The 24,725-nt window shown below is 49.2% G+C and overlaps 1 protein-coding gene across 1 annotated transcript in view; it reads right to left on the bottom strand.

The window, feature by feature from the left end:
- Positions 1-1,347: 1,347 nt before the first annotated feature.
- Positions 1,348-24,725, bottom strand: part of OPHN1 (oligophrenin 1) — a gene marked incomplete at both ends in the record, with an annotated part of 65,383 nt that continues 42,005 nt past the window's right edge. The window contains 14 exons of the mRNA XM_082004030.1: positions 1,348-1,390; positions 2,203-2,253; positions 3,763-3,928; positions 6,386-6,685; positions 7,989-8,136; positions 12,394-12,553; positions 14,309-14,414; positions 15,907-15,965; positions 16,314-16,398; positions 18,777-18,851; positions 20,083-20,145; positions 21,879-21,912; positions 23,211-23,289; positions 23,422-23,513. Coding sequence (XP_081860156.1) covers positions 1,348-1,390; positions 2,203-2,253; positions 3,763-3,928; positions 6,386-6,685; positions 7,989-8,136; positions 12,394-12,553; positions 14,309-14,414; positions 15,907-15,965; positions 16,314-16,398; positions 18,777-18,851; positions 20,083-20,145; positions 21,879-21,912; positions 23,211-23,289; positions 23,422-23,513 — 1,461 coding nt within the window. The remainder of the gene's footprint in view (positions 1,391-2,202; positions 2,254-3,762; positions 3,929-6,385; positions 6,686-7,988; positions 8,137-12,393; positions 12,554-14,308; positions 14,415-15,906; positions 15,966-16,313; positions 16,399-18,776; positions 18,852-20,082; positions 20,146-21,878; positions 21,913-23,210; positions 23,290-23,421; positions 23,514-24,725) is intronic.

The raw sequence follows: 24,725 nt of genomic DNA, 5'->3' as shown, positions 1-24,725 counted from the left end.
GCAACACCTCTGTGCTGGCCCACCAGAATAACCCTGGGGACAGAGACTTCTTGGTGGGCCCGTGGGAAGTGGATCTGGCAGGAGGGTGGCGCACATGGGAGGAGGAGGAGGACCGCCTGCTGCCTCCTTCTCCCAGCCAGGCTCTCGGAGGCTGCTGACCGAACTGGCACTGCCTGGAAAGCCAGCCCACAGGCAAAGCCCCCTCTGCTCAGGCAAAGCCCCCGGCACAGCCACATCTGCTGACACGGTCTCCCAGGACCGGGGCACGCCGATGCCAGGGAGGAGATGAAGAGACTTCCCGCAGAGCCAATTTCTGTCCTGCCTTAGCACAAACAGTGTTTCCAGTAACATACACTGCTCTCCTACACACTGACAAACATGCTATAGCTTACTGAGCAAGTAAAACATAACATAAAGGAAGGAGCTTCTCATGGCAAGGGGTCCAACCCAAATCCCAGTAGCTCTACTTTTGTATCCAAGCATGGGGAGTCAGCCCCTTGCATTTCGACTCCAATGTCTGCCCAAGATCACCCTTGCCAAGGTGCATTTCCCAAAAAGTGAGCAGGTAACAGCCACTCCCATCCTCTGCTGTCCCTGCCACAGCCCATCGGCTGGATGGCTCTGCCCAGAGCGGTCGGCACTCGCCCAGCCCTGCAAACGCTGCCGGTCACCTGCGAGGACAGACACGAGCATCCTTCACAGCCTGTGCAGAGAGGAGTGGCGGGAGGACTGGGAACAGTTCAACACAAACATCTGGGTAGGGTCTTCTCTCCATTGTTATCTCCCTCTCTTCTAATTTCTTGAGACACTTATGACAGCATACTCTGAAATTATCGTCCGGTAAGATAGCTGCTCTCCAGGGGCCCTGGAACTGGAAAAGTCATAGCTATGACACATCCGTTTCACAAGCACAGCAAGTCTCCTGGGTCTAGCTGGGCTGAGGTGATTACAAGGTCTGGAAGAAGAAAACAAGCATGCTCTATACAGCAGTACAAATTCATCAGCAATGGCTAAACCACAACCAGAGCAAGCCCAGGTCTTGGCATGGCTGTTTGCATAGTGTTCACATTTACCCCGAGCGCTGCAGTGAGGTGGCTCAGGAAGGGCAGAGCAGGCTGATTTACTCCCCCCTGCCAAACTAGGCCCCAAGAAAGAGCATGGACCACCTCCAGTCATTATTTTTCCTTCCCAAGGGTCTCCTACAGGAAGGACATTTCTCCTGATCTTTCTTTTGAGATTCCCATTGCCTTCACTGGACTCCCACCACCCCGTAAATGCTGAATGTGCGTTACATGAGTGCTTTTGGTTTATTCTTTGATTTATTGTCATAAACACGTACCTTTAGCCTCAGCTCTCATCACCTGGGATCCTGCCTTGTGGTGATGAAGAACTGTATATAAGGAAATAGAAGAATACAGAAAAAAAAAAATTAATGCACGAAGCAAGCTCAAACTCAGATCCACAAACCTAAAAAGAGGGCTGGGTAACAGTCAGGTCACGGATATACTTTTCAGTGTAAGAAGTGAGCTCACTGTCAACACTAGCAGACAACATTTATCAGACTTACATGCAAACCTGCTTGCACTTTTGGCAGAGGCTGTTATCTTTAAAAGCAAGAAGATGAAGCTTATTTGCGCAGGTATTATTACAAATGAAATCTGCTGCCACAAAGCACAATGCTTGCAGTTCAAAGCTCTGCCATCCCAGCCTAGCCCGAAGGCTTCGATGCCCAAGCTATCACTCCATCACACCGTACCTCTCTGTGGTGGAGCTATGCCTGCACAGAGATCGTGTGTAGGACCATCCACTCTCTGCTTTCGCACCTCTGATCAGCTGCTGCGATCTAACCAGCCCTCCTCGTCTCTCCCATGATCCTATCTCTGCTCTTCGCAAAGGCTGAGAAGCAAGTACAACGTGCACTACGTTGGCGTAGCTCCACGCACATGATACAAGTAATCCATAGACAAGTAAGTCTATTAAATAATGAACATATCAAGTCTGTGTCTGGATTCACATTTTACACTTTGTGCTCTTTGTTTAGTCCCAGCATTTCAGCTGAGACCCATCTTCTGCCCACAAGGACAAGAGGCAAGAAAGGTCAGGGCTGGGGCCTTCTGAGGTGACTCTCCCTGCTTCAGAGGGAGCACTCTAAGCAGCAGGGCTGCTTTTATTTACATGCCAACTTCCCAGTGCCAGGCTTACTTGCTTGTTCTTCGGGAAGCTGTCTCAAAGAACTTTGTCCTAGAGGCCACCCTGCAAAGAGAACAAGAGAGGTCACTCCAGTTATCCGATAAGGCAATTTCCTAGTTAGATCTCAAGGGTGCCAGGGAAAAGAGCACAGCATTAGCAGACACTGAGGATGATCACCTCCTAATGATGTCTTTTCTGCTGAGGCAGCAGCCATGCTCCTTGTGCTGCCAGCTCCACTCCCCTCTGCCTTCACACCACCCTGGCCAGGCAGCCCTTGATTGCTTTATACCTAGACCGCGTATGTCCATGCTCTTGCTTATAATCCCACATGCTGGTTTATAAACCTGCATCCATCACGTTTTATGGCCTCTTCTTCAGTTTTCATGTGCTCCGTATTTAGCTTCCAACTGTCCTCATAGAAAGAAAAGTTCTAACAATTGATTCAGGAGAGCAAAAGCCCGTTCCTACCCTGCAGGTGCAGAGCTGAGCCTCACGGCACCTTTGCTGGAGTAAGGAGTGAACATGCAGGACTTGGATCAGCTGCACAGCGTGGCTTTGTTGGGGGCTCTCCGCAGAGATCAGGGGCCAGCGCAGAGTGAGCTCGGCAGCTGTTCCCACAGCAGGCGCTTCCCCCAGGACCGCTGCCGGAGGTCGTCACTCGTGGGCTGCGTGGCTTCCACGGTACACAGGCACTTCAGTTCATGACAAACCTCCTCGCACCTCATGTCACCACGGGCAGGTGAGGTGCCGGGGGTGGCCCCCGCACAGCCCAGGGCTGCGGCGCGGTGGCAGAGCGCTGGGTGAGGGGCATTAGCACAGATGGGGTGCAGCCCGGCTCGGGTGGCGGGGAACCAAGCGCACATCTTTGCTGGATGCACAGCAGCAGCGAGCTCCGCAGCAACAGACAGGTTGCAGCCTCCCCGCCAACTGGTCCTGGCTGCTAGGCTGAGATTCCCATGTATTTAGTCACCCTTTTTTCTTTTTTAATTCCCATTGAAGCCAGCAGGGTTTTTGTCTCTAAAATCTGAAAGAAATCTGACGATGAAGCCGAACTCCATCAAATTCCTCAAGAGAGATCCAAGCTGGATCTCGTCCTTCCCCAGGAAGCATCTCATTTGAGCGACTTGCTCGGAGCCAGGCAGGGATGGGCTCTGCAGCTTCACTGACACAAGAAACAGCAGAGAAGGGGATGGGACAAAGCTCAGCCCCAGGCCTGTACTTGAGAAGGTTCAGAGCTTTGTTTTTCCTCTATGTGTTTGCTTTTGCTATGGCCACACTCCCCTCCCAGGCCGTGCCCTCTGCACAGCTTTCCAATGCGATATTCAAACCTGTGCTTGCACCGGTGTCAAAAGGGACATCCACGAATGGCTCCAGCCATTGTACGCCGCTGGGAACCAACATGATATTTCTCCTCCTCTTCCAAAATTCCCAGTAGGTGACACTGGCTCCTACTCCGGCTGCCCAGGCTGACCTCAACCCCCACATGCTCCCCAAGCCCCCAGGTCCCGGCAGCTCCCTTGGGCTGAGCTGCCCACCCCGGGCACCACATGCCCACCAAGGCTGCTGACTTACACAGATGAGGGCATCTCTTCAGCTGTTCCCGCTATCAGATCTGGCTTCTGCTCCAGCCTTGGAGGGACAGGAGTCCTGCACGGTGGGTCCGGAGGTCTCACGGGGGGACGTGTTATAACGGGCTTATCACCATGGGATCGTGGCTTAGGGACACCGTCATACTCACCTGCAAGGTTGAGGATCACAAACACTGAGTATGAAGCTTTGGTGGAGGACTAAATGTTTATGAAGAGGCATTAAACAAGTTAGTGGGCTTAGTTCTGTCTGTCCAGCCAGAATTTAGGTAAAAGAGTCCTAGGAAAAGGCAGTTCCCATTCTGCCTGCCCCAGCCCAGCCTTCCTGGAGCTAGAAAGAGGGGCTGATGCTGGACCCTGTTGATGACAAACTTGATACAGTTGCTGACTGCAAAGATGATACTGCCTGGGAACAAGAAGTTTTCTTAAACAAAACCTGTGTAGTTCTGCTCTTCAAAAGTGAGAAGAATAACACAGATTGGTGATCCCTGCAGTCTGGGGCTGATGCTTCTCTAAGCTTTTATGTTGGGCAGTGGCACTACCTGTCCTCTCCCCTGGCTTTCTGCTCTGCTCTGCCTCGGCTGCTTTTCCTCCCCAAGATCCAGCCAACCTCATTATTCATTTAACCCTTCAAAGTCTTCAAGGGTTAAGTGAATAAGGAATAAATGCCAGACTTTACCTGACATGCCTGGTGACCCCACACCTTCCCTCCAGTGCCCAGACCTCCAGGGCACATTTCTGCAGGACAGAAATCCTTGTGATCTTCTTGTCTGGCCATTTATATGGCTCAAAACCATCTTAAGGGCTGGGTTCCTGCCCTTCCAATTCAGATGTTTCCACTGCTAGACAGTCCTGTTTCTGATTAGAAATAAGTCAAAGATGTTTTTCTATTTGGTCAGCTAATTAACTGCTGCAGCTGCTTAACCAAGGCTTTGTCAAACCCTTAGTTACTGAAGCTTATTATATCCTGGTGTGCTAACTCAAACACCAGTCCTTAACCAACTCTCTCTCATGCCTGCATTTGTAAATTCTGATCCTAAGTTTTCTCCTTGGTAAGCTGTATAATTTGAATTTCTCAGTAAAAGGCCCACCTTCTAAATCTTCAGCCTATACTTCTTGGTTTCTCCAGTTTTTCAAAATTATCCCCAAACTGTGCACGTTAAAGCTCAATACAGCATTCTAGCACTGATTTGCAAGTATCAACACAGATGTAACAGAACTTTATTACTACTTCATTGTTCTTCTACATATACTTTAAAGGATCAACGCAGCCAGTTCTATTATGCTGTGGCTCCAGGACATGCTGTCAGCACACTGTATGTGATAATGCAAAACCATAAAACTTGGAAGCACTAACTGCAGTTGATGCATAAGCCACTTTAAAAGCTAGCCTGCTCTTCCAAAAGCAGATTTCCACCTACCATTTATGCAACAAATTTAAATTAAGCCAATAGTGTCAGTCAGATGAATTTGATGTTTGTGCTACCCAGCTAGGCCTTTCTTCTTTCTCTCCATTGCACATGGGAGTCATTCGTCAAGAATGCAGCCTGGTTTTTATTTTCCAAATACAGAACTGTGAAGCTGTCAGGCTATGACAGCATCTGAAAAGTGCTGGAAAGTGCACAGGAAAAGCTGGCAAATTGCAGAAAGCAATACATCTTTTATTATGGACAATCATCCTGAGTATTGTATAAAACTCAGCACCAAACACCTGCTGTTCCGGCAATGCATACTGCCCTGCAAACAGCTCCCTGGCATCGTGGGGGAGAATGTCTACAGACACACAGATATGCAAATACCTACCTGCCTTCCTCCACTGAAACGGGAAATGCCAGCACAGAAATAATTAGTTTGGGGCCAGATCTACGTGTAATAGATTTCTGTATAAAGCTTATTAAAATACAAATAATAATTGTTATTTATATTTGACACCAATGGATGAACTGTTGAAATAAATGTTCCCGATAATGCCTCAGTAAGCCAGAAGCTGTGTCACCAGGGGCCTGACAGATAAAACCATCAGAAATTAAAATGTGAAAGTGACTTTTGCCATTTGCCTCGTCTCTGCTGAGGAAAGCGCTGATGATCCAGGGTGCTTAGGGCAGTTAGACTGTGTACAAATTGCTTTGCGTTTAATGGTCTTTATATTGCTACTCAAGCCTGAATTTCACGAGTCCATTGAGCTAGGCTGAGCTCAGCACAAGCAGAGGCTCAGCTACTGCATGGAAAGCGCGCTTCATCTGCCTGGCTCAGCAGAGGAGGGGCAGCACCGGCACCGGGCTCTGCAGGCTGCTCCGAAAGCCCACAGCAGCCGCACCCCTCAAGCAACAGACCAAAAGCACCCACCGTCTGAAATAAAACAGGACAACGCAGGAGGCCGAGGCCCAATCAAACCCTCGGGCTGCAGCGCCCACACCTCAAGCTGTTCTTGCTGAGCTACATCAGGAGAACTCAAGGCGAGAAGCCCACCACCCGCTCCGGCCGCCCCGGCGCACGGTGCACGGAGGGCTGGCTCGGGCGCCTCAAGCTTTCCCCCGGAGAATGGCACTCCCTCTGCCTCGCTTCGGCGGGGACCCTGGCACGAGCCACGGCCCCGGGCGCACACTCACCCTCTCTGCCGTAGATCCCCGGCCGGGGAGCCGGTCTCCTGGCCTGCAGCGTGGAGGTCCTCAGGGCAGGGCTGGACACCACCCCGTTGGCAGCTTTGCCAGCCGGCTTCGCTCCTCCGTCCTGCAGCTTGGCCACCAGCTTCCCCAGCTCTGCCTCGGCGCGTGGGTCGGGCCGGCCCTCGGTGGGGGGACGCCCCGGCTCATCTCCCCCTGGCCGGGGCGTGGGCAGGCGGCTGCGGTGCAGGGGCTTGGGGGCCTCGCCACCGCCACTGCCGTTGGGGGTCTGGCCGTGCCGGTCTGCTGCGGAGCCAAGGGGACAGACAGCCATCGGGTTAGGAAGCAGCAGGGAGGCGTCACGGTCTCTGCCCCGCGGGAGTGCAGAGCTCTCTGCCAGAGCAGCACAGCTCCTGCAGCACCGCAGGACGAGCACGCTTGCGGCGGGGAGCCCGGAGGAGGCGGCTGCTTCAGCAGTGACTGTTCCTCACTTGAGCAAAACACAAACAGCAAGTGGCTCACACAAATGCTGAGGAATAAAGAAAACTGAAACAACTCTGAACGTAACAGTATATACTTATAGATTTCTTTTTAATTTCCAGTATGCCTGCTCATGAGAAGTGGTCTACCATGCTTTTAAGTCCCTCCAAAAATCATTCATCTCATCACTCTCGTTGGGCTAGAGACCCACGCACAGGATGCAAAAGCGCTGCTATGACACTGATTGCTCCTTAGTGCAGTCAAACGTTAACGCTTCTGCTCCCGGTTCAGAGAAACATTTAAATGCAAGGCCATCTCTAAACACACGAGCAGTCTTGTGATTTTAAAGAGCAATTTGAATCAATCATGTTTTGCCAGTGCCAAAAAGTACACTTGTAGTATTAAGCCTAAATCATCATCAAAGCTCTGAAAACTGCAACAGAGAAAAAAACTTTTCAGCTCTTTGGTGATGACGTGATGTAGGGTACAGCTTGCAATGACAATTTGAGCAAATCGGGTGCAGAGAGAAACATGACTTTAAATTCATGTACCCTTCGAAATGATAAGGGCCTTACCATTTCCTTACAATCAAATGAATTTAACAGCAGAGCTGTACTTTGTCTAGAAAAGACTATTACTGTGTCCTGAAAAAGTGCTTCAGCGTTCTTGCTCTGGATGCAAAATCGCCAGCGGCTGAGCCAGCCCTGCAGATGCTCTGGCAGGACAAGACTCCAGTCCAACCCCAGCCTAAGCACACTCTCTCCCATCCCACCAACTCTGCTGCTCAGTTGCATTTGCATCACTTCACATTTTTGCCTCTGAAGCTACAAAACCTCTCCACTGGGCTTCTCATATGCAAGAGCCAAGTCTTATTTTAGCAAACTGAGAACGCTGCAAATAAGAGGAAAAAAAAAAATCCCCATGGAGTTTGAGTTGTGAGACGATGCAACCTATGTGGGAGTGTTTTTTCACTTTCCTTTCTCATTGAATGACAGACCTCACTGCCTGCCGTGTTCAGAGCCTGGGAAGTGCAGTCCTGCTATTGTTCTGTCCATTGCTCCTGGGAAGGTGTTAAAAGAAACAGAGGGGGCGAGAGGCAGGTAAGGCATCAGTGAACAGCTGGACTGACCTCCACTTTCTTCCACAGAAGCACCAAAGAAGACAGGTCTTTCCCTCAAAGGACGTTTGGAAATGGTGATGGGTTTGTGCCGCCGGGCAGCCACCCTGGGAGGAGGCACCGGGGGCGCAGCAGTGTCTTCTGGGGGGCCAGAGTAGATCTGTAAAGGCAGACACGCTTAGGTGACCCAGCCTGACGTGAAGGGGCTGCTGCCTCACCTCCCGCCAAAGGTCCACCCGCCCAGCACAGAGGTGGACGGTGGCCACCACCGACACCTTCCCCACGGCCCTGCCCAGCCTCCAGCAGCGCGTGGTTCAGAACCCCCCCAGGGCCAGGCGCTGTGCCGGCGTGTCGGGCAGCCCTCCGAGCTCAGTGTGCCACAGCCGCGCTCGAAGCCGTCAGGTCCCTCGGCTCTGGGAAGGATTTTGGTGGTTGAGCCACGCCAGAGGCAAAGACCCAGCTCCTGCAGGGCAAGCGTCCGCCCACTGCCTTTGCCAAGGGCTGCCCTGCTCCTCTCCGCTCCCCAGCAGGCGGCGGAGTGCTCTGTGGCCCGGGTCACCTCCAACTGACCCAGGAGGGCTGGAAAAGCCAGGGCCGCTCCAAACCATCCCGACCAGCCGCTGCCCACGAGAGCCTGGCAGGGCACTCGCAGCCGTTTGCTCCGGCCCTGCGACCCCAGCTCCTCCAGCCTCCCCGGAGAGGGACGGACAGTGTGCACCAGCCAGCGCCCAGGAAAGTCCCGGCTGCCAGGGGTAGAGAGGGGCTGGAGCAGGGATGATGCTTTAGTTACCGCTCTACAGATGTGTCCTGCCACGGGCTTTCCTACAGACAGGCTGGCTGCTCTGCACCTTGCACACCCGCCGCGGCAACTGCAGCGCTGAACTAATTAACACGGCAAAAATCACAAAACCAGACAAAACACGTAGAAGCAAATTATCCTGGAGCAGATGAAGGAAGCCTTGACGCTGACCGTTTCTGAGAAACATCAAGATTTCCACACCAGCAAGGCAATCTACAGAAAGCACCCGAACAAACCACCACATCATTTAACGCTAAAAAACCCTTCAGCTCTTGGCTTACAATGAAGTCTGTGGCACTATGAAATTATCTTGGTTGAAATACTGGCATAAAAACAATACTGCTAAGGAGTTTTATCTCCTTTTCTCACTGGTCATATGGCACCTATTTGGTTGGGTTTAATTTAGAGGTTCTTATTTATGTCAGTGCTTTTTTTAGGAGCTGAAAAAGACTTAAGCCTCTGGGCAGCCTCTTGAACATCTGAAACACCCCATTGAAGACTAAAACCAACTGTTCTTGTGTTTTTCCCATGGATATTAATAGAATTTATATCAGACTTTAAAGAGTGAGTTACTATGGACGGGGTGGCACAGGCTGCCGAGACCTGAGGCTGTGCTGCCCATTCTGGAGAACGTGGAGCTGGTTCCTTCCCGGCTGTTGGCTGGAGACAGCTCAAGGCCAGAGGACGAGAGCTCACACCGGACCCAACCGACGAGCAGGGTCACTGCTCCCTCGGTGCATGCTTTGTTATGGAAGAACAGCTTTATTGTGTCACCCAGAAAAACTTTTAAATGAAGAAACTAACATTGTGATTTGATTAAGTACGCCATTTTTGTAATTTAAACCAAAAGCATGTTCTTTCTTCTCCCAGAAAAACAGCAGTTCTGGGAAACAGAGATGGGGGATGAGAGAGAAAAACATACTCCCACTTTAACCTTCTTGTTCCCAAAGAGAGGTAGCACCTACCATGGTGAGGGTGGGCACCAGCCATCTCTGTAGCAGGGCTCCCCACACCTCTGCTGCCTGGTCAGCGCAGGGGCAAGGTCAGACCGGAGCTGTGCCTAGCCTAGTCTGCCCAGGCTTTCACTCAGCAGGCTCAGTATAAATATCGTGTGCTGGTACTCAGGCTTTGCTCCTGACTTAGTCTGCCCTACTCTGCATGAAGGGAGGAGGAACGACACGCTCTGCAGCTGCCTGCACAGCTCCTCTTGAGGCATTTAGGGCAAAGACCCAGACGAGCTCCAAACCCTGGTATCATCATTTCAGCTGCTTTTCTTTCCCGATTTGGTGACACAGGATGGATGCTGATGCTTAAGGCCAACAGGGGCTCTGTCCTTTGCAGGGGCAGTACATATTCTCTGCTCCAGAATACAAGGCCCCATGTGTTCCCCCTTGCCTGAATTCAGAGGAATTTACTGTGACATTAACAGCCCAGGATTTAAGAGCAGCAGCTCAGGCATTATTAAAATAGCAAAGGTTTACCTGCAGCAGGGCAATTTTTTTGAAACATCAACCTCATTCCTATATATTGACAAGTGTCCAATATTGTTTTTTAAAGAAAAAAAAGGTGTTAAGTTCCTCGTGGATGCTTATACAGGTACTACAGAATGCTGGTTTCACAAGATGCTTTTCAACATCTGGAAACCATGCTAAAACACACCACAGCCTACACTTTTTCAGACTCTGCTTTTCTTCTGCCTTCTAAATGAAAATCCAAGTTAAACAACTTGGAGGTACAAAGATATTGACAGACCCTCGTACTTAGAAGGTTTGTACAGTGAAGAAGGTGCTTCCAGAGTGATCAACTTATTTAACTGTGGCATTGAAATATAAGCTGTGGAAACACTAATTATCCACAAAGACTTCATGAATAGTTACTTTGTCTTTAGAGCCTTCATATTGCACTATTTAAACCACATCCCTCTCTTCCTCCAGACTCATTTAGAGTGTTTGCTCATGTGTGAGCTGAAGAGACTTTCAGTGCTGACGCTGAACTTACAAGCTCAATCCAATAAATGTTACTAACTTAACCTTACCGCTGAAGAAATTAAAAGCAAGCAAAGAGATGTCTGGCTTAATTAAAGATTTAATTCCAGCTCTTAGAGGTGGCAATGTAAATAGTGTGTTGACTCAGCCTGCACCGCAGTGGGGTGGACAGAGGCTCAGGTCTGGAGCAAATTGAGCAAGGACCCCAGCACACAAACGATTCCCTGTTTTGCTGCCAGAACTTATTTGAAGCATTTGCAGAAACCTTCAAAAAAACTGGCTTGTGATTTTCATGAGATTCTTGTGTGGATACTCAAAAGTCTCTCCAAGCTCTTTCATCCCGTTTCTCTGGCTTCAATCCTCAGCACCACAACCGACACCCATGCCACCCATCTGGTCCCCGTTTGGTTGCTCTGACTCCACATCCACTTTTGCAAGAACCCTGGTCTTTCAGCTTCGGCCTCCTCGTCTTTCCTGAAAAGGGAGCTTCACTTCTGCAGGTGTGCTGCCCTGTCTGCTGGGAGCACTACTCCATCCTCTTCACAGCAAAAAACATCCTTTAAAGGATGGCTTCAAACTTTCCCTGCCTCTAAGACCTAAGAGATTGTTTGGACACTCTGTAATGTGAAGTATTATGAAAAGCTGAAGGAACAAACTGATTCCTTTGAACCTAGTGCTGTTATCAGGAAAGCAATCTGATCACTGGTATGCTGATCCGAATGCAAACGCTGCTCAAGTTTTTAAATATTAACATACAGGTCCACCATCCTCCAGCCACCCTGAAAACCCTAAGCCATTAGATCAGATATCACAAGGAGAAAGCGCTAATATAGAAGACAGCAGAATACTCTGCTTCCATCAGGAGACAAAATGCTATATGACAAAAAGCTGTTGCCTACATGTGAATCTTCAGCACTCACCATAGCAGACTAACCCAGCCTGTGCACATAGGCAATGCTCTCAGACAAAAATATTCAGCAAAGATCCCATGAAAGGCAAATGCTGATGGAGCCCTCGCCAGGCTGCACTGCCCTGTGCAGAGCACTGCCTCAACAGCACAGGCACCGGCCACTTGCTGAAGTCTCCTCTGACAGCTCAACCTCAGGCAGCAGCTCCCCTCCCCAGATCTGCCCACGCCATCCCTACAACTGGATCTGAACAGATCGTATGCACAGCTGAATTATTTTCATCAACCTTTCAATACTTGTCTGCTTTGGGGTGTTTTCCCCCTGCATTAACAGTTGTATAGTGTCTCATCTTGGACTGTGCCTGCTGAAACCAGTTATGCTCTGGTCTAGCAGAGCGTCCTGTAGTGTCTGTAGTCTGTAGTGTCCAGGCATAGGGTTTTTTTCAATAAAGATTCCTCTTATTTAAAAAGAAAAGCAAAAATCCCTAGACTCATGTTTTCCTTCAGAATTAGCTAAAGACAACAGCGAGGAACATACCTGCTACACTTTTTGTTTCCTTCCAAAACACATCAGAACAGTAAGATTACATAAAAAAATCCCAGCCCCTCAGGAGAGTCCAGAAAGAGGAGCCAGAGCTCCGCATCGTTGCCACAGCAACAGTTGGCACAAACATGATGGAGCAGCCAGGAGCTGCGTGGAGGCGCTCCCGGGGCCGCCACCCATACCTTCCCAAAGTGCTCGATGAGGATCTCAACCACGATGTTTTGGAACTTGATGTTCATCATCGCTGCCACGGTGTCCTCCTGCGCCCGCATGAGGGTAGGACCAAATATCACCCCCATGTTAGATGGTGACATCAGATTCTCTCGGCTGTGCTCACATATGCTGTGGAGAGGAGGGAAAGAAGGAATAGGTTTTGGTTTGGTTTTTTTCAAACACATCTTATTCCAAGCAATGAGAAAAGGATACAGTAAGTATCAGTCATTCAATTTTCTTCATTTTGTTTCAGCAGAATTTGTTTCCCAACCCTACCAGAGATAAAACATGTCTCTAGCTACGACACGCATGTTTGGCTAGGACAACTGTTTGGGAGAGCAACATGTTGATAGCATTTTTATTTGATCCCTTCCCACTCCTACCTCATCTTTTAACTCTGCAATCAAAACTTATCTATGCAACACATACACAAAGGGAATCATTTAAATCGGAATATCCTGTTTATCCTTAACAGACTTTTGGCTTTAGTTTTTGCTCTCTCTGAAGGAGAACAACTGAATGTAGGGAGCACATTTTGAAGGTTCTCAACAAATCTCTACACGGCATCTTCTTTCTGAAAGAACCACCTTTCTCACAGAACAGAGCTCGCTCTGTCCAGCAGCCTTCAACCTCTGGAGGAACGTGCAAGCCTGCGGAGCAGCGCCAGTTGTTGACTGAAGTACTAACCACCTAAGTGGGCAATGCCTGTTTCCAGAAGTGGACCAGAGGAGAGAGACTCTGATGCTGACATGTAATGAATTCTGGGTTTGCCCTGCAGCTCTGGTGTTAAAGAGGTTTCTGTCAGCACAAAGGGGAAAGGGAACAGAATTTAAGTGTAAACACTTTAAGGAATAAACACAGAGACCACAAGTACAGCGTTAGCTTCATCGGACTGCACGCCAGACACTCTCAGCTCTGGCACTTACACAGAAAATTTTCTAAAAACCACACAAACATGCACATGGAAGGCTGGAACAGGTTGGCAGGCAGGATCGCCCAGCCAGCCCTCCTCACCCCAAAGAAGGAGGATGGCACCGAGGGCCAAGCACTCACCTTTAAGTGTCAAGGCGTGACAAACCCAGATCAGCCCTATTTATTTCTGAAACAGTCCAGTTTTGAAAACAACTTCTGCAAAGGTCCAAAGCAAGCCCTGTCATACAAAAGCCATTGCTTCTGCAAGCCCTGGTCCTTCCTGACCTGCACACAGATTGCTCCTCTACTTTTGAGCTTCAGCATGGCTCACCACAAGCCCCTCTCCCTGCTGTGCCCCTGCTCCCCGCCGGGGTGGAGAGGGCAGAGCTTCCACATTGAGCCTTCACATTTGGTGCGACAAGGAGGCAGGAAAATACCAATTTCCCAAAGCAGTGCTGGTGCCATTATCATCAAGTAACAGACTTTTTCAGGGGCTCACTGGCAGAAGCATGTGGAAGCAGCACTGCTCAGTGCCACCAAGCATCCAACACACCTGTATGAGAGCAGAGACTGACACACTCAAGCATTTGTGCTGCTCTAAGGGCTCAGGACATTGAATCCATAGAGCTGGAGATAAAACGAAAGCATGCTTTCATGTTCACTAATGTTCCTGTTAACTGGAATGAGAGGTGACAATTTATAGGTCTGCTGTCAGAGGGTATTTTCATTTTCAAATTATTTCCTGCTTGGTGCTTGTCAGAAAGGGGTTGATAGTGGCAATTAGAAAGAGAAGCATCACTTAATGTAATGCAGTGTGTAGCAAGGACAATCATACCATTTGTGCAGTCCAAATGTAAATTCCTAGGGGGACTGTGATGGATACAATTTTGCAAACCTGACACAAAAAAAGGTTTGTTCTGCTGGTTCCATTAATTCCACTTACTTTGGCTTCAGAGAAAAATGTCTGCTTACTTGACAAGGTGTTGTATGAGGAGCTCTAACATCTCTCTGTTCTTGTCAGGTAGTTTATAGACCAGTGCGTGAATGGCTCCCAGCCTGTAATCCAGGTTCTCAGATTCTGGAAAGAAGTAACACAAAGAAAAGTTTGTGCCCACCACTTTCAAAGTAAATACAGAACAGAAAGATAGAGCCAAAGAAAAATCTGTGGGAGCTGTTCCTTCTGCAACGTAGGGCTGGCTGGCCAAATCCGGCAATGGGAAGCAGAAGGAAAGTGAGATTACATAGCAACAGGGTAATCATCGTGAGAAACAAAATGAAGTGGAAAGAGGGAGAAATGAAGCTTGAAAGGGAGCTCAGCGTCGCACTCTGCCTCTGAGCACGGCCAGGGAAACAGGCTGGGCATGGCTGGGTAGTCCCCTTCGCACCCTCACCCCGCACACCAGCACACCTGGGGAACACACGACCTCTCTGCTGGGTATCTTATCAGCCTCGATAGCTGTAACACTGAACAACGCGGTAAAATGTCCCGCAGGGAAAAAAAATTGAGTCCCTGACCCAAAGAGGTCACCCTTAGAAGCATAAATAATCAAGAAACAATCAAATACTCGGTGCGAAAAGAATAACGTGGGATCTTGGTAGCTGGGAAGCTTAATGGTGCAAGTTTCTGAGGGAGGGTAGGGAAAGGATTATGGTTTTGCACATACCCAGTCACCATTGGTTTAACCAGTTCTGAAACTAGTAAATCTTGGGCTTGAGCACAATCAGTAGGTGGTGGCAAATTTTTCTTTCCAAGAAAGAACTAGTGTTACTAATTCCCCAGAGATCCAAACTGAGGGAAGGTGGGTGCTCTCCTACCCTCCTGTTGACTTCAAGGAGGCATGGGGGTGTGAAGGATGCTTTAATCTGAAGTGTTTCTGAATGTGCCATACATTTCCAAATGCCAGCACTCTCATGCTGAGGGAGGTGACCAGCTCTCTGTATCCCTCTAGTCTCCATCTCAGCATGCCAGCTCTCAACACGCTCTGAGGATGCAGTCAGTTCAGAATTATTATGGCTTATTCGAAATGGCCATAACAACAGGACAGCCGAGGACTGGCTGGTTTAGCACAGGTGATGCCCTGTCAGTCTACCCATGTTGCTTAGCCCATCTCTGTTAATACTGGCTGTGGCTCAGTCCCAAGAGCTGCAGGAGAAAAACATCTTTCATGTACCAGTAGACACTTTGGATTCAACATCCCAGGACAAATTTCAAGAACTAAAGGGAGCACCTGTCTATCTGCGTGGCACAAGCATATCACAGGTTTTAAAATAAATATATTAATACCATCGAGAAACAATTCTTCTGGGACGCTCATGCCGATTTCAAGTTAGTTGACATCCCCTGGCTCTTCAGACCCTCTGAGAGCATGAAACCCTGCTAGAGGGAAGAAAGGGAAGAAATACCACCACCTCCCTTGCACAATTAAGCACTCAGAAGAGAGGCTCACTCCTCTTTCTACAGGGGGAAGCTGCCTGACACCCTGGTGTTGGGCTGGCAGAGCTCTGTCAAGTGATTTTATTGTACGGTGGTTGGGGAGGGCAGGCCTAGGCAGGGCAGCTACAGGACTTACTGGCAGCCAGGACCAACTCTTTGTGGAGCTTGTATGTCATGACGGGTTCAGACAGGTTCCTGCAGAAACCAGAAAGAAAACTGAGCTCTGGCAGGACAGAGTGACCCACTTGTGACTGATCTTGAAGAACCAATGGGCAAACCCACTCGCCTTCCAGCACCACCAGTTCCCAGTGGCATCTCCCCAAGACAGTATTATTTAAACAGCTTTCCCTGTAGGATGTGGAGTTTCTACAACAGGCATATTTCTCACAAAAAAAAAAAAAATCTATCTTTCTTCTTCCCAAAGCCTTTGTTACTTCTTCATCCTTTCCAACAGCCAGATGTTAACATGTTCACTCCACTTTTCACCTGGACCAGCCCCATGCTCCTTTGCCCACTCAGGGCAGGTGTGACCTGCAATGGTACCTGAGATAAAACTTCAGTGAGCTGGTAATCGTCTTGATGTCCCAATCGCCGCTTTGGAGATCCACATCTCCTGGGCATTTTGGATCTGGAGGAAGAACAAAATGGCATTTAAATAAGGTCCATTTTGAGGTTGTTAATAAACAGCATGCTCTCAGGGAGGGTATGCTCTCAAGAAAAAAGAAGCTACAGCAGCACATGAAGAAAGCTGCCGATTCCCACAGTTGCGCAAAGCCTAACAACAGTACCAGCGTCAGTATTTTGGAAAGGCTGAGGAGCAGTGCTAACCAGGGACAAAGGAAGAAGCAGAAGGTAACATTTAAGCAGTGGTGACAAGTTAGTGAGGGAACATTCTCAATAGTTTGCTTTTTCCTAGCACAGTCAAGACTGCCATAAACGACACATTTCAACAGATCCAAGACAAGCTTTCTGATATCCAAAGTAATCTGAGTGTCCAGCTCCAATCCCGCCTTTGCAGCTACTCCCCTGAAGGCTGTTCTGGAAACATTCCTTCTCACTGCACGGAGAGGAGGGAGCTCAGAGGAGGAGGCACAGCAGTGTAGAAGTACACTTTGCTCCTGCCTGCCCTCACCAAACAACCACATCATCTCTCTGGTACGATGAAGTAAAGGACACGGTTGGAGGATGGGGGGCAGCTGGACTAAAGAAATAAACTGCATGATTTATTTTAAAAAAGAAACAGGACTACAGACCAAAAAAATTAAAAAAAAAAAAATCTATCTCCTTATTGATGTTCAGGATGAAACCCCCCTGCAGCAGTTATTTCTGCATTGTTGGACTTTCCATCGTGAGTTCGTACACAGCGGAGTGGCAAGTGGTCAACCAGACCAATGCATATAAATAAAACAAAAAGCCACTCACTGGTGGGGTCCAGAGGAGAAAACTACAGAGCTACTCACAGGGAGGGTGAGAATCAAGAAGCAATAAAAACTTAGGCTAAGTAATTAGTCATCAGGCAAGCAGAACCGGACAGCTCTCTGAAGTCACAAGCTCCATGGGAACTGGGTACAGCTGTACCTCAGCACAAACCAGCCATTTTAATAAACAACAGCAACAATAGTTAAAACAATAGTAAACAATAGTAAAAAACAATAGTAAAAGCCTTTGAATACTACATTAATATCAGATGTCTGTGCAGGGGGCTGGTGCGAGCGCAAGGCACACAGGTATCAATGTAAACCTACTTTCTGCCCCGTGCTCCAGCCCCCCGGGCAGGGACAGCAAGAAGGGCTCAGCCTGCGGGCAGTGGGAGAGCCCCTCGGGGCTCACCTAAGGGGCTCGCAGCCTGCCCTGGCCCACGCGTACCACGCGGCCTCAGCCAGACCCAGCCCGGGAGCGCCGGTGCCGGCAGGGAGCAACGCTGCCGAGCCCCATGGCCTGCTGCAGGGAGTTTAACAGCTTCTCATAAAGACTACCCACCAGTTTACATGCTTGTATGAAACACAGGAGTCAGGCACAGAAAGGCTTTGAGCAGAAATGCATATATTGACTTCTTAACGCATACATCGCATACAGCGCGCGAGGTACCCCAGTCCCGCCAGGTGAAAACCTTAAATCAGGGTAATGCCTCCCCTGGGAGGCCACCTTCCCAGGACAGCTCTCCATGATACCCCACCAAGAAAAGGGTTCCCCTGAGCTCGGCTGCGGGGGCCGGACCCATGGGACAAGGCACCTCCCTACGAACAGCTTTGCCTGGGCGAGTTCACCGGCAGCAGCGCGGCAGGATGGGCTGCCCGAACGCCGAGGTGCTCAGGATCCCACACGCTAATTAACGAGCACTAACCTTCAGGTCCGGTTCTCATTTGTACGGCCTAAGAACGGGGACACGGGCTGTTATCAAGGGAAAGGAGGTGCGATGGCTGGGTAAGCGATGATTCTTACCGTTGCTCAACTCTCGGGTGATGCTCACAAACCCGTGCCACGTGCATCTGACCGTGCGAGCAGCCCCGCTGTCCAAAGCCCCTCCGCTGCTGCTGTGGCTCCACCAGGAGCTCCCGCAGCCCCGCTGCGCGTGCTGGAAGCTGCCAGCCGTGCAGGCAGAGGAGGAGAGGGCGAGCGCTCATCTCTCCTTGGCCAGTGTCCCGCACCCCGGGGCCTGCGGCAGGAACGTGACCCCAGCACGCGACTCCAAAATGCCTGGATATTTTTAGCACGTGATGGGAGGCTTTTCCCCACTGCTCCAGGGTCATTGCCTTGCTTTATCTTGCTGCTGCTCACTTAACTTAAAATGCAGGTTGCACCATCAACAAATAAATGCAGCTTAAAGGGAGAGGCACTACAGCAGGCTGCAGAAAAAAGCCCAGAAAAGAAGGGGTAGATACGTCTTGGAGGGGCCACAGGGACCAAAAACCACGCTGGACATTTTTCACTGTGAAACCTGATCCTCTCTATTCCTCTTCATACAAAAACAGGACAATCTAGTTGCACAGAATAATTAATTCTTACCAAAAAAGGCATTCAGCAACTTCTGCACCTGAATATTGCTGCCAACAGTCCGGTAGACGCCTTCTGTAGTAATCCCTAAGCAGGAGAAAGCCAAAGAGCGTTACCCAAGGGTCTTCCCGAGCCGGTGCGAAGTCCAAAAGCCCCATCTAGTGGAACTCCTCTCCCAGCTGCCGGGCTGCTGGCTCAGCAGAAACGCTTCTGCCTCAGGAATCACCCGGGCTCTGTCCCCCTGCACCGCAGGCTGCCCCACGGCAAGGGGCTGCCCCACGGCAAGGGGCTGCCCCACGGCAAGGGGCTGCCCCACGGCAAGGGGCTGCCCCACGGCAAGGGGCTGCCCCACGGCAAGGGGCTGCCCCACGGCAAGGGGCTGCCCCACGGCAAGGGGCTGCCCCACGGCAAGGGGCTGCCCCACGGCAAGGGGCTGCCCCACGGCAAGGGGCTGCCCCCCCAGCACAGCCCAGACATGCACTTTCTGCCAGGATCATCCAACACTGAGGTGAGTGCAGTCAACGCGTGCAATATGCGCTCGAACTGGCAAGTCCTACCTGCCTAAATATGCCGTTTGTGGAGAGAAGTGGCTTTAAGTTTTTGCTTTAACACGGATTTGTTCAAATTGTCACAGAGGGCAAACACATTTAAGCAGATTCTTCGAAAATATTAGCCAAAGTTAAGAGAGACAGAACTGCTGTATTTGCCCCGCTCTGCGAGGAGGGTCTCATCACCCTGCTCCTCCCCACTTCAGAGAGGCTTGGCTGGCTTTATCCCCCAAAGGTTCTGGAGATGAAACCAGCCATGCTTCCCTGCGCCAGCCTGGAGACCCAGCTGTTCTGGCACGATCCATTTTTGTCCTATAGCCCACGCCGGCGATGTACGCTGGCACAGGCTGGGCGTCCCATGCAAGACCAGAGTGCAAGCTATCATCCATCAGCCTGCTTCTGTCCTGCTGCTTTTAACGTGGGTCTGAACAACCCAGTACCCCAGTTAAGCCCTGCCTGTCCCCCCAGTGCAGAGGCACATCCAGACCTGTTCTCCTTCTGCCTAACAATGAGTTTTCTCAGCGCCAAAGATGAGAAACCGATGAATGAAACCAGCATTGAGGGGGAAATCCAATCTAACTGAATTTGCTATAAAGACATTGCAAACAGCACAGGATTTCTACTCCTCTGACATGCATTCTTCAGTTAAAAGTCAAAGTGTTGTATCCTTGACTAACATCATTGTGCTGCAGAAAACACAGTATCGTTCAAGGCCACAGCAAGCAACGCCAGGACGGCAGTACCTCCTGATGCCAGGGCGAGCACCTTACCTTTCGTTTCCACTGCGTTGATGCACTTTCGTACAAACTTGAAGCCGACTTCGTTCAGCTCCACTGTTCCAAACAAGAGAAGCAGTATTAGCTGCCTGAGCACCAGCATGCGGCTCCCCGTGGAAAACTGCTGGGAAAGCCCCATACCCTGACCCTGCTGGGCACACAAAGCTGCAGTGCCCCAGCGCACCGCCGGGCTCACACCTGCATCTGCATCATGTACATTCCTCCATGAAAACACAGGCATTCTTTAAATCCTGACAAGGAACCATTAGTTCTATATGTTCTTCATTTTTCCTGGAGTCTATTTTGAATTACAGCATTGCTCCCTACTCCCTGTCTTTAGTAATAAAAGCGTAAATCAGAGTCCTGCCACATGTGAATTTGTGTCTGATAAAGAGTTGGTTAATCGTTTCCAGTGCACTGCAAAATCTGCAGTTAAAGCTCTTCCACATCATAGGATCGTGTAATTGCTGCTTATCTACTTGACTAGATTAAAAAGCAAAAACAATACAGATTGATATGCTGAGTAAGGCAGAACACAGGTTTTTGTTCCAGCCAGTTAACCACAGACTATCTCTCTGCCCGTTTTGCAGGCATTGCGAAGCAAGTAGAAAGTCAGGATTTTTCTTCCTATACACATATTTCAACCTCTGTAATCACACTACTACTTCTGCTAATTTTTCCAGGCTATATGGAAGTATTGTCCAAGTTATGATGGGAAATACCTTTCTGTTCAGTGCAAACATTTATACTGAATTTCTCCTAAATGACCATGCTGTTGTCAGTTTTGTTTTGGGTTTTGGTGGGTTTTTTTTCGGGGGGGCAAGTTGTTAGTGTTTTGCAAGGGTTTTTGGGGGCAGTGAGGTGTTGTGTTGTTTGGTTTTTTTTTTTTTTAACTTAAAACAACATTCTACTTGAAAAAACAGGCCCAGGACACATCTGGACCAACTCTCATCACAGCACACGCCATGGTGGCGAACCCTATGAAGTCACTGTATTTTCAGGAAGTCATTTACAACTATTCTCTCTTCTCTGAGCGACAGCGATGAAGAGCTCAGACATATCCTAGCTTTAACATAGGAATGAGAAAAGACACCGTTAATCCACTCGGTGCTTGGCACTGAGTGGTATAATATGCCTTGAAGTCTTTCTAGCTCTAATCTATTAAAAATAGAGTGTATTTACTTTTGTGAAACACTGAGTCGCATTCTTTCCAGGCATGTAATGCAAGCACAGTCAAACAACAGGTTTCATGCTTATGCCTCTGATAATGCTATGCTCATTAACGTCAGCTAACTAAAGTGCTGATAAAAGTAAGCTCTAAGATACAGAATGCAAGTTTCCATCAAGTTAAACCATGACAGTAAAATCCGCTTGTGAGAGCAGAGACATGGGACAAGGTGGTAGGATGGGAGCTCCAGGGAACTAAATGCTACCTCTATTTTCATATTGTAATCTTTGCTAAGGGAAACGTCCTCAAAATCTCTCACTGATCTTTTTTCCTCTCTGTTATCTTGGGGTTTAGAGGTGCAAACTGAATTCTGCATCCCACTAGTTCTTGCTAAATAAAAACTGGACATTGCAGTCGGTAACTTTTACGGTTTGCAATTCATTCTTATCTGGCCTCAGCATCAGACACTGTGATGAAAAGGAAAGAAGTTACATGGCCACCACAGAGGGAATGCACAGCCTATTCAGCAGAAATCGAGGACCAGTGTATCTGCAAGGAAATACACTGCCCGACCTCCAGACAGCTTTGACAGCTCAGAGGAACAGCAACAGAAAGGACTCACTTTCTTCCTGTTTCGTGATGGGACTGTGGTAGATCTGAAAAAGGGGAGGGAATGGAGGAGGAAGAAACAAAAACAAAATGCAATGTGACTTGACATTTATTTTTGAAAGAAAATGCAGCACCCCATACATCACCCAAAAGCCAATCACAAACAGCAGGACAATATCCCAAGGAAATGTCATTTTATAATTAAGCAAGATACCATTATCGACACAATCAACAAGTTTTTGCTGACTTCCTACACTTCACTGGAGCACCTATTTCTAGGAAAGAGGTGTCTCCCAAAAAATGACCAGGAAACTTCGTTTGTCCTTTAGGTGCCCTGATAAAAATGGCAGCTGGACAGTCTGGAACGCAGGGGTTGTGGGGTTTTTGTTTGTTTGCTTGCTTTTAAAGATTTAAGTGTCAAGACATTCCTTCATCCCATACAAAAATAAATTTTGTATTTTTTTATTAACAATAAACAGCAGGTGCCATTCTCAATAGAACAGAAAAAATCCTTTATACATGATAACTTGTCATGCAAACCAAGTGAGCCCCAGACATCCCCAAGTGACTGGCGCCCAGCACGAGCACACTGACTCTCCACACTATCCCACATCCTTTCCTCTTTAAACCAGGAGAAACGTGCTGCGGAGGATGCCCGTGTCCCATGTCCCACCTCCGCACCAGCAGCCACGCAGCCCTGAGCAGGTCAGCAATCGCACTCACTGCCAGCCCTCCCCACCGAGCCCACCGAGGGAAAGGCAGCTCTCCAAAGGCACGGGGAGCTGCCAGAAACACGTTTTCCCACACTGCACATCATGCTGTCCATTTAGAGGAAATGTGGTAAAACGCCCAAGTCTGTGCTTTGTTCAGACTGAAGGAAGAAAACACCAGCACAGAAAGGCAAGCAAACGCTGCTGCAGGGTGGCCGCTCCCGTGGGCCAGACTTTCCAAATGCCGCTCAGAGCGGGGACAGAAAAAAAAAAAAAAAAATGACCTCCCATAGGTTAGAGAGGGAGTTGTGAGTAACAGAAGTACCAAGTGTTCCAGACCCAGTAAGGCAACAGTCCTTGGGCAGTCTGGTTCAACTAGGGAACATACCAGAGCTTTTCAGGGGAAAACCAGAATCCCCATGGCAAGCTGTGCCACGAGCAGAACAGCACAAAACCCCATTTTGGCCGTGCAGTGGCTGAGCCAATGCCAGAATTAGGGGTAAGCAACAGGGAAGCGGCAGTGGTGCAAAGGAGCCTGCCAGTGCCTGTGCCACTGCTCCTCCGCAGCGCCCGCCGGCAGAGGACACTGCTAGGCAGCGTATGCGCGGCTGGGCAGCGGCTCCCCGAGCACTTACCGGCTCCTTCCCGTCCATGGCTTCCATCCACAGCCTTCGGTTGGCTTCCGAGAGCGCTTGCAGCGTGATGGTCCCAGATCTGTGCAGAGTTCACCCAGGGACAGGCAGGAAAATGAAGCAAAAGTTGTTTTTAACAAACAGCAGAATGCTATTTCATCCAGGTTTACAGGCTTTATCTGTTCGGAGGCCATTTGAATACTAAGCATCTCACCTTTCATTAGTTTCAATGTCAAAGCAAAACCTTTTGTCTATAGAGTCAGTCTTTCTCCTTACACAGGATTTCAGTGTCAGGTCTAAAGTACCCTAGAAGAGAAGAGGAGAGCCAAGGTTAGGGGAAAGAAATACAGAGAAGACTTTAGGTTCCTCAGCACCCTTAGGCTGCAGCCCAGCACAGCACTGCCCACAGAGCACCAGGCTCCAGCGGGAGCCCTGCCAATCCCATGGCGTTGGTACCAGGAGCACAGACAGTCCTTCCCACCATCAACAAAGACAGAGATCAAAGGCTTTGTGAGCCAGGCTTTGTCTCCTCAGCCGCAAAACGTTCTAGACCTCATGGCACTACCCCGCAAACAAGTGCTAAATATCTCAGCAACAAGCAATATGCCTTCACAGAGCAGGAATGCTACTGTAAACAAACCTCATGGGCCTCAAACACCGCTTGGTCTTTGAGGCCAGGACCATGCTTGTGTCTTATCTGACACAGTTGGCTCCTAATTTTTATCAGAGCTGATCAGCACTACTGATCCATACCATTCACAGTCCAAACAGCTTTACACAAAATACCTTGTAGAAAAAGAATGTTAACTGACCAAATCTAGAGTAGATGCACTGTGAAGAAAGGCCAGCACTGCAGGGCTCAGCTCTGGCCCTTTGCGTTCGTGCTCCTTGATAAAGGGGCATTAACTGACACTACAGCAAAGTCAATTTGTAACATGATCATGAGATCTCCATGACTTTGCAAGAACTCTGAAGAGACACCCAGAAGACCTTACAACCAACCAGACCCTAGGGCTGAGTCTGCAAACCTGGAACGCATTCGTCACTCCCACTGTCACCACTGTTGCGTCTGCAAGATCTCTGGCAGAAGACAATCAAGCAGATCCAAGACAGCCCGGTGGCAAGGACAGCCTCCTCCAAGATTATGTCCGGTTTATATGCCATGATGATAATCTCCTCTGTTTTGTGCGTGTGCTGGTTGTTTGGGGCTTTTAAGAGCACTCCTTGTAATTGTGGCATTTGAAGCTGTGTGGCCAGCTGTGACCCAGAGGTGCAGATTACCAGACTGCAAGAGTTTGGGAAGAGGACTAATTTATAAGTCCCTACCTGCATTAATTGGCCTTACTAGACATATTTAGGGCAATCTCTCTAGTCAATGTTTTGGACGTTTTGTTGCCAAGGTCTCTGCCAAGGGCTTCCAAAAAGTAAATTTAATTTTATTTTATGCATGCAGAGGGCTGCCAAAGAACAGACCATGAGATCACAAACTGGAGAACAGCATGGCTGACTGGTAATTCC

Source organism: Phaethon aethereus, assembly GCF_964289735.1.
Source record: "Phaethon aethereus genome assembly, chromosome: 10".
In the NCBI taxonomy this organism is placed as follows: Eukaryota; Metazoa; Chordata; class Aves; order Phaethontiformes; family Phaethontidae; genus Phaethon; species Phaethon aethereus.
The sequence above is the reverse complement of the archived record's forward strand: the minus strand, read 5'-3'. Positions and strand labels throughout refer to the sequence as shown.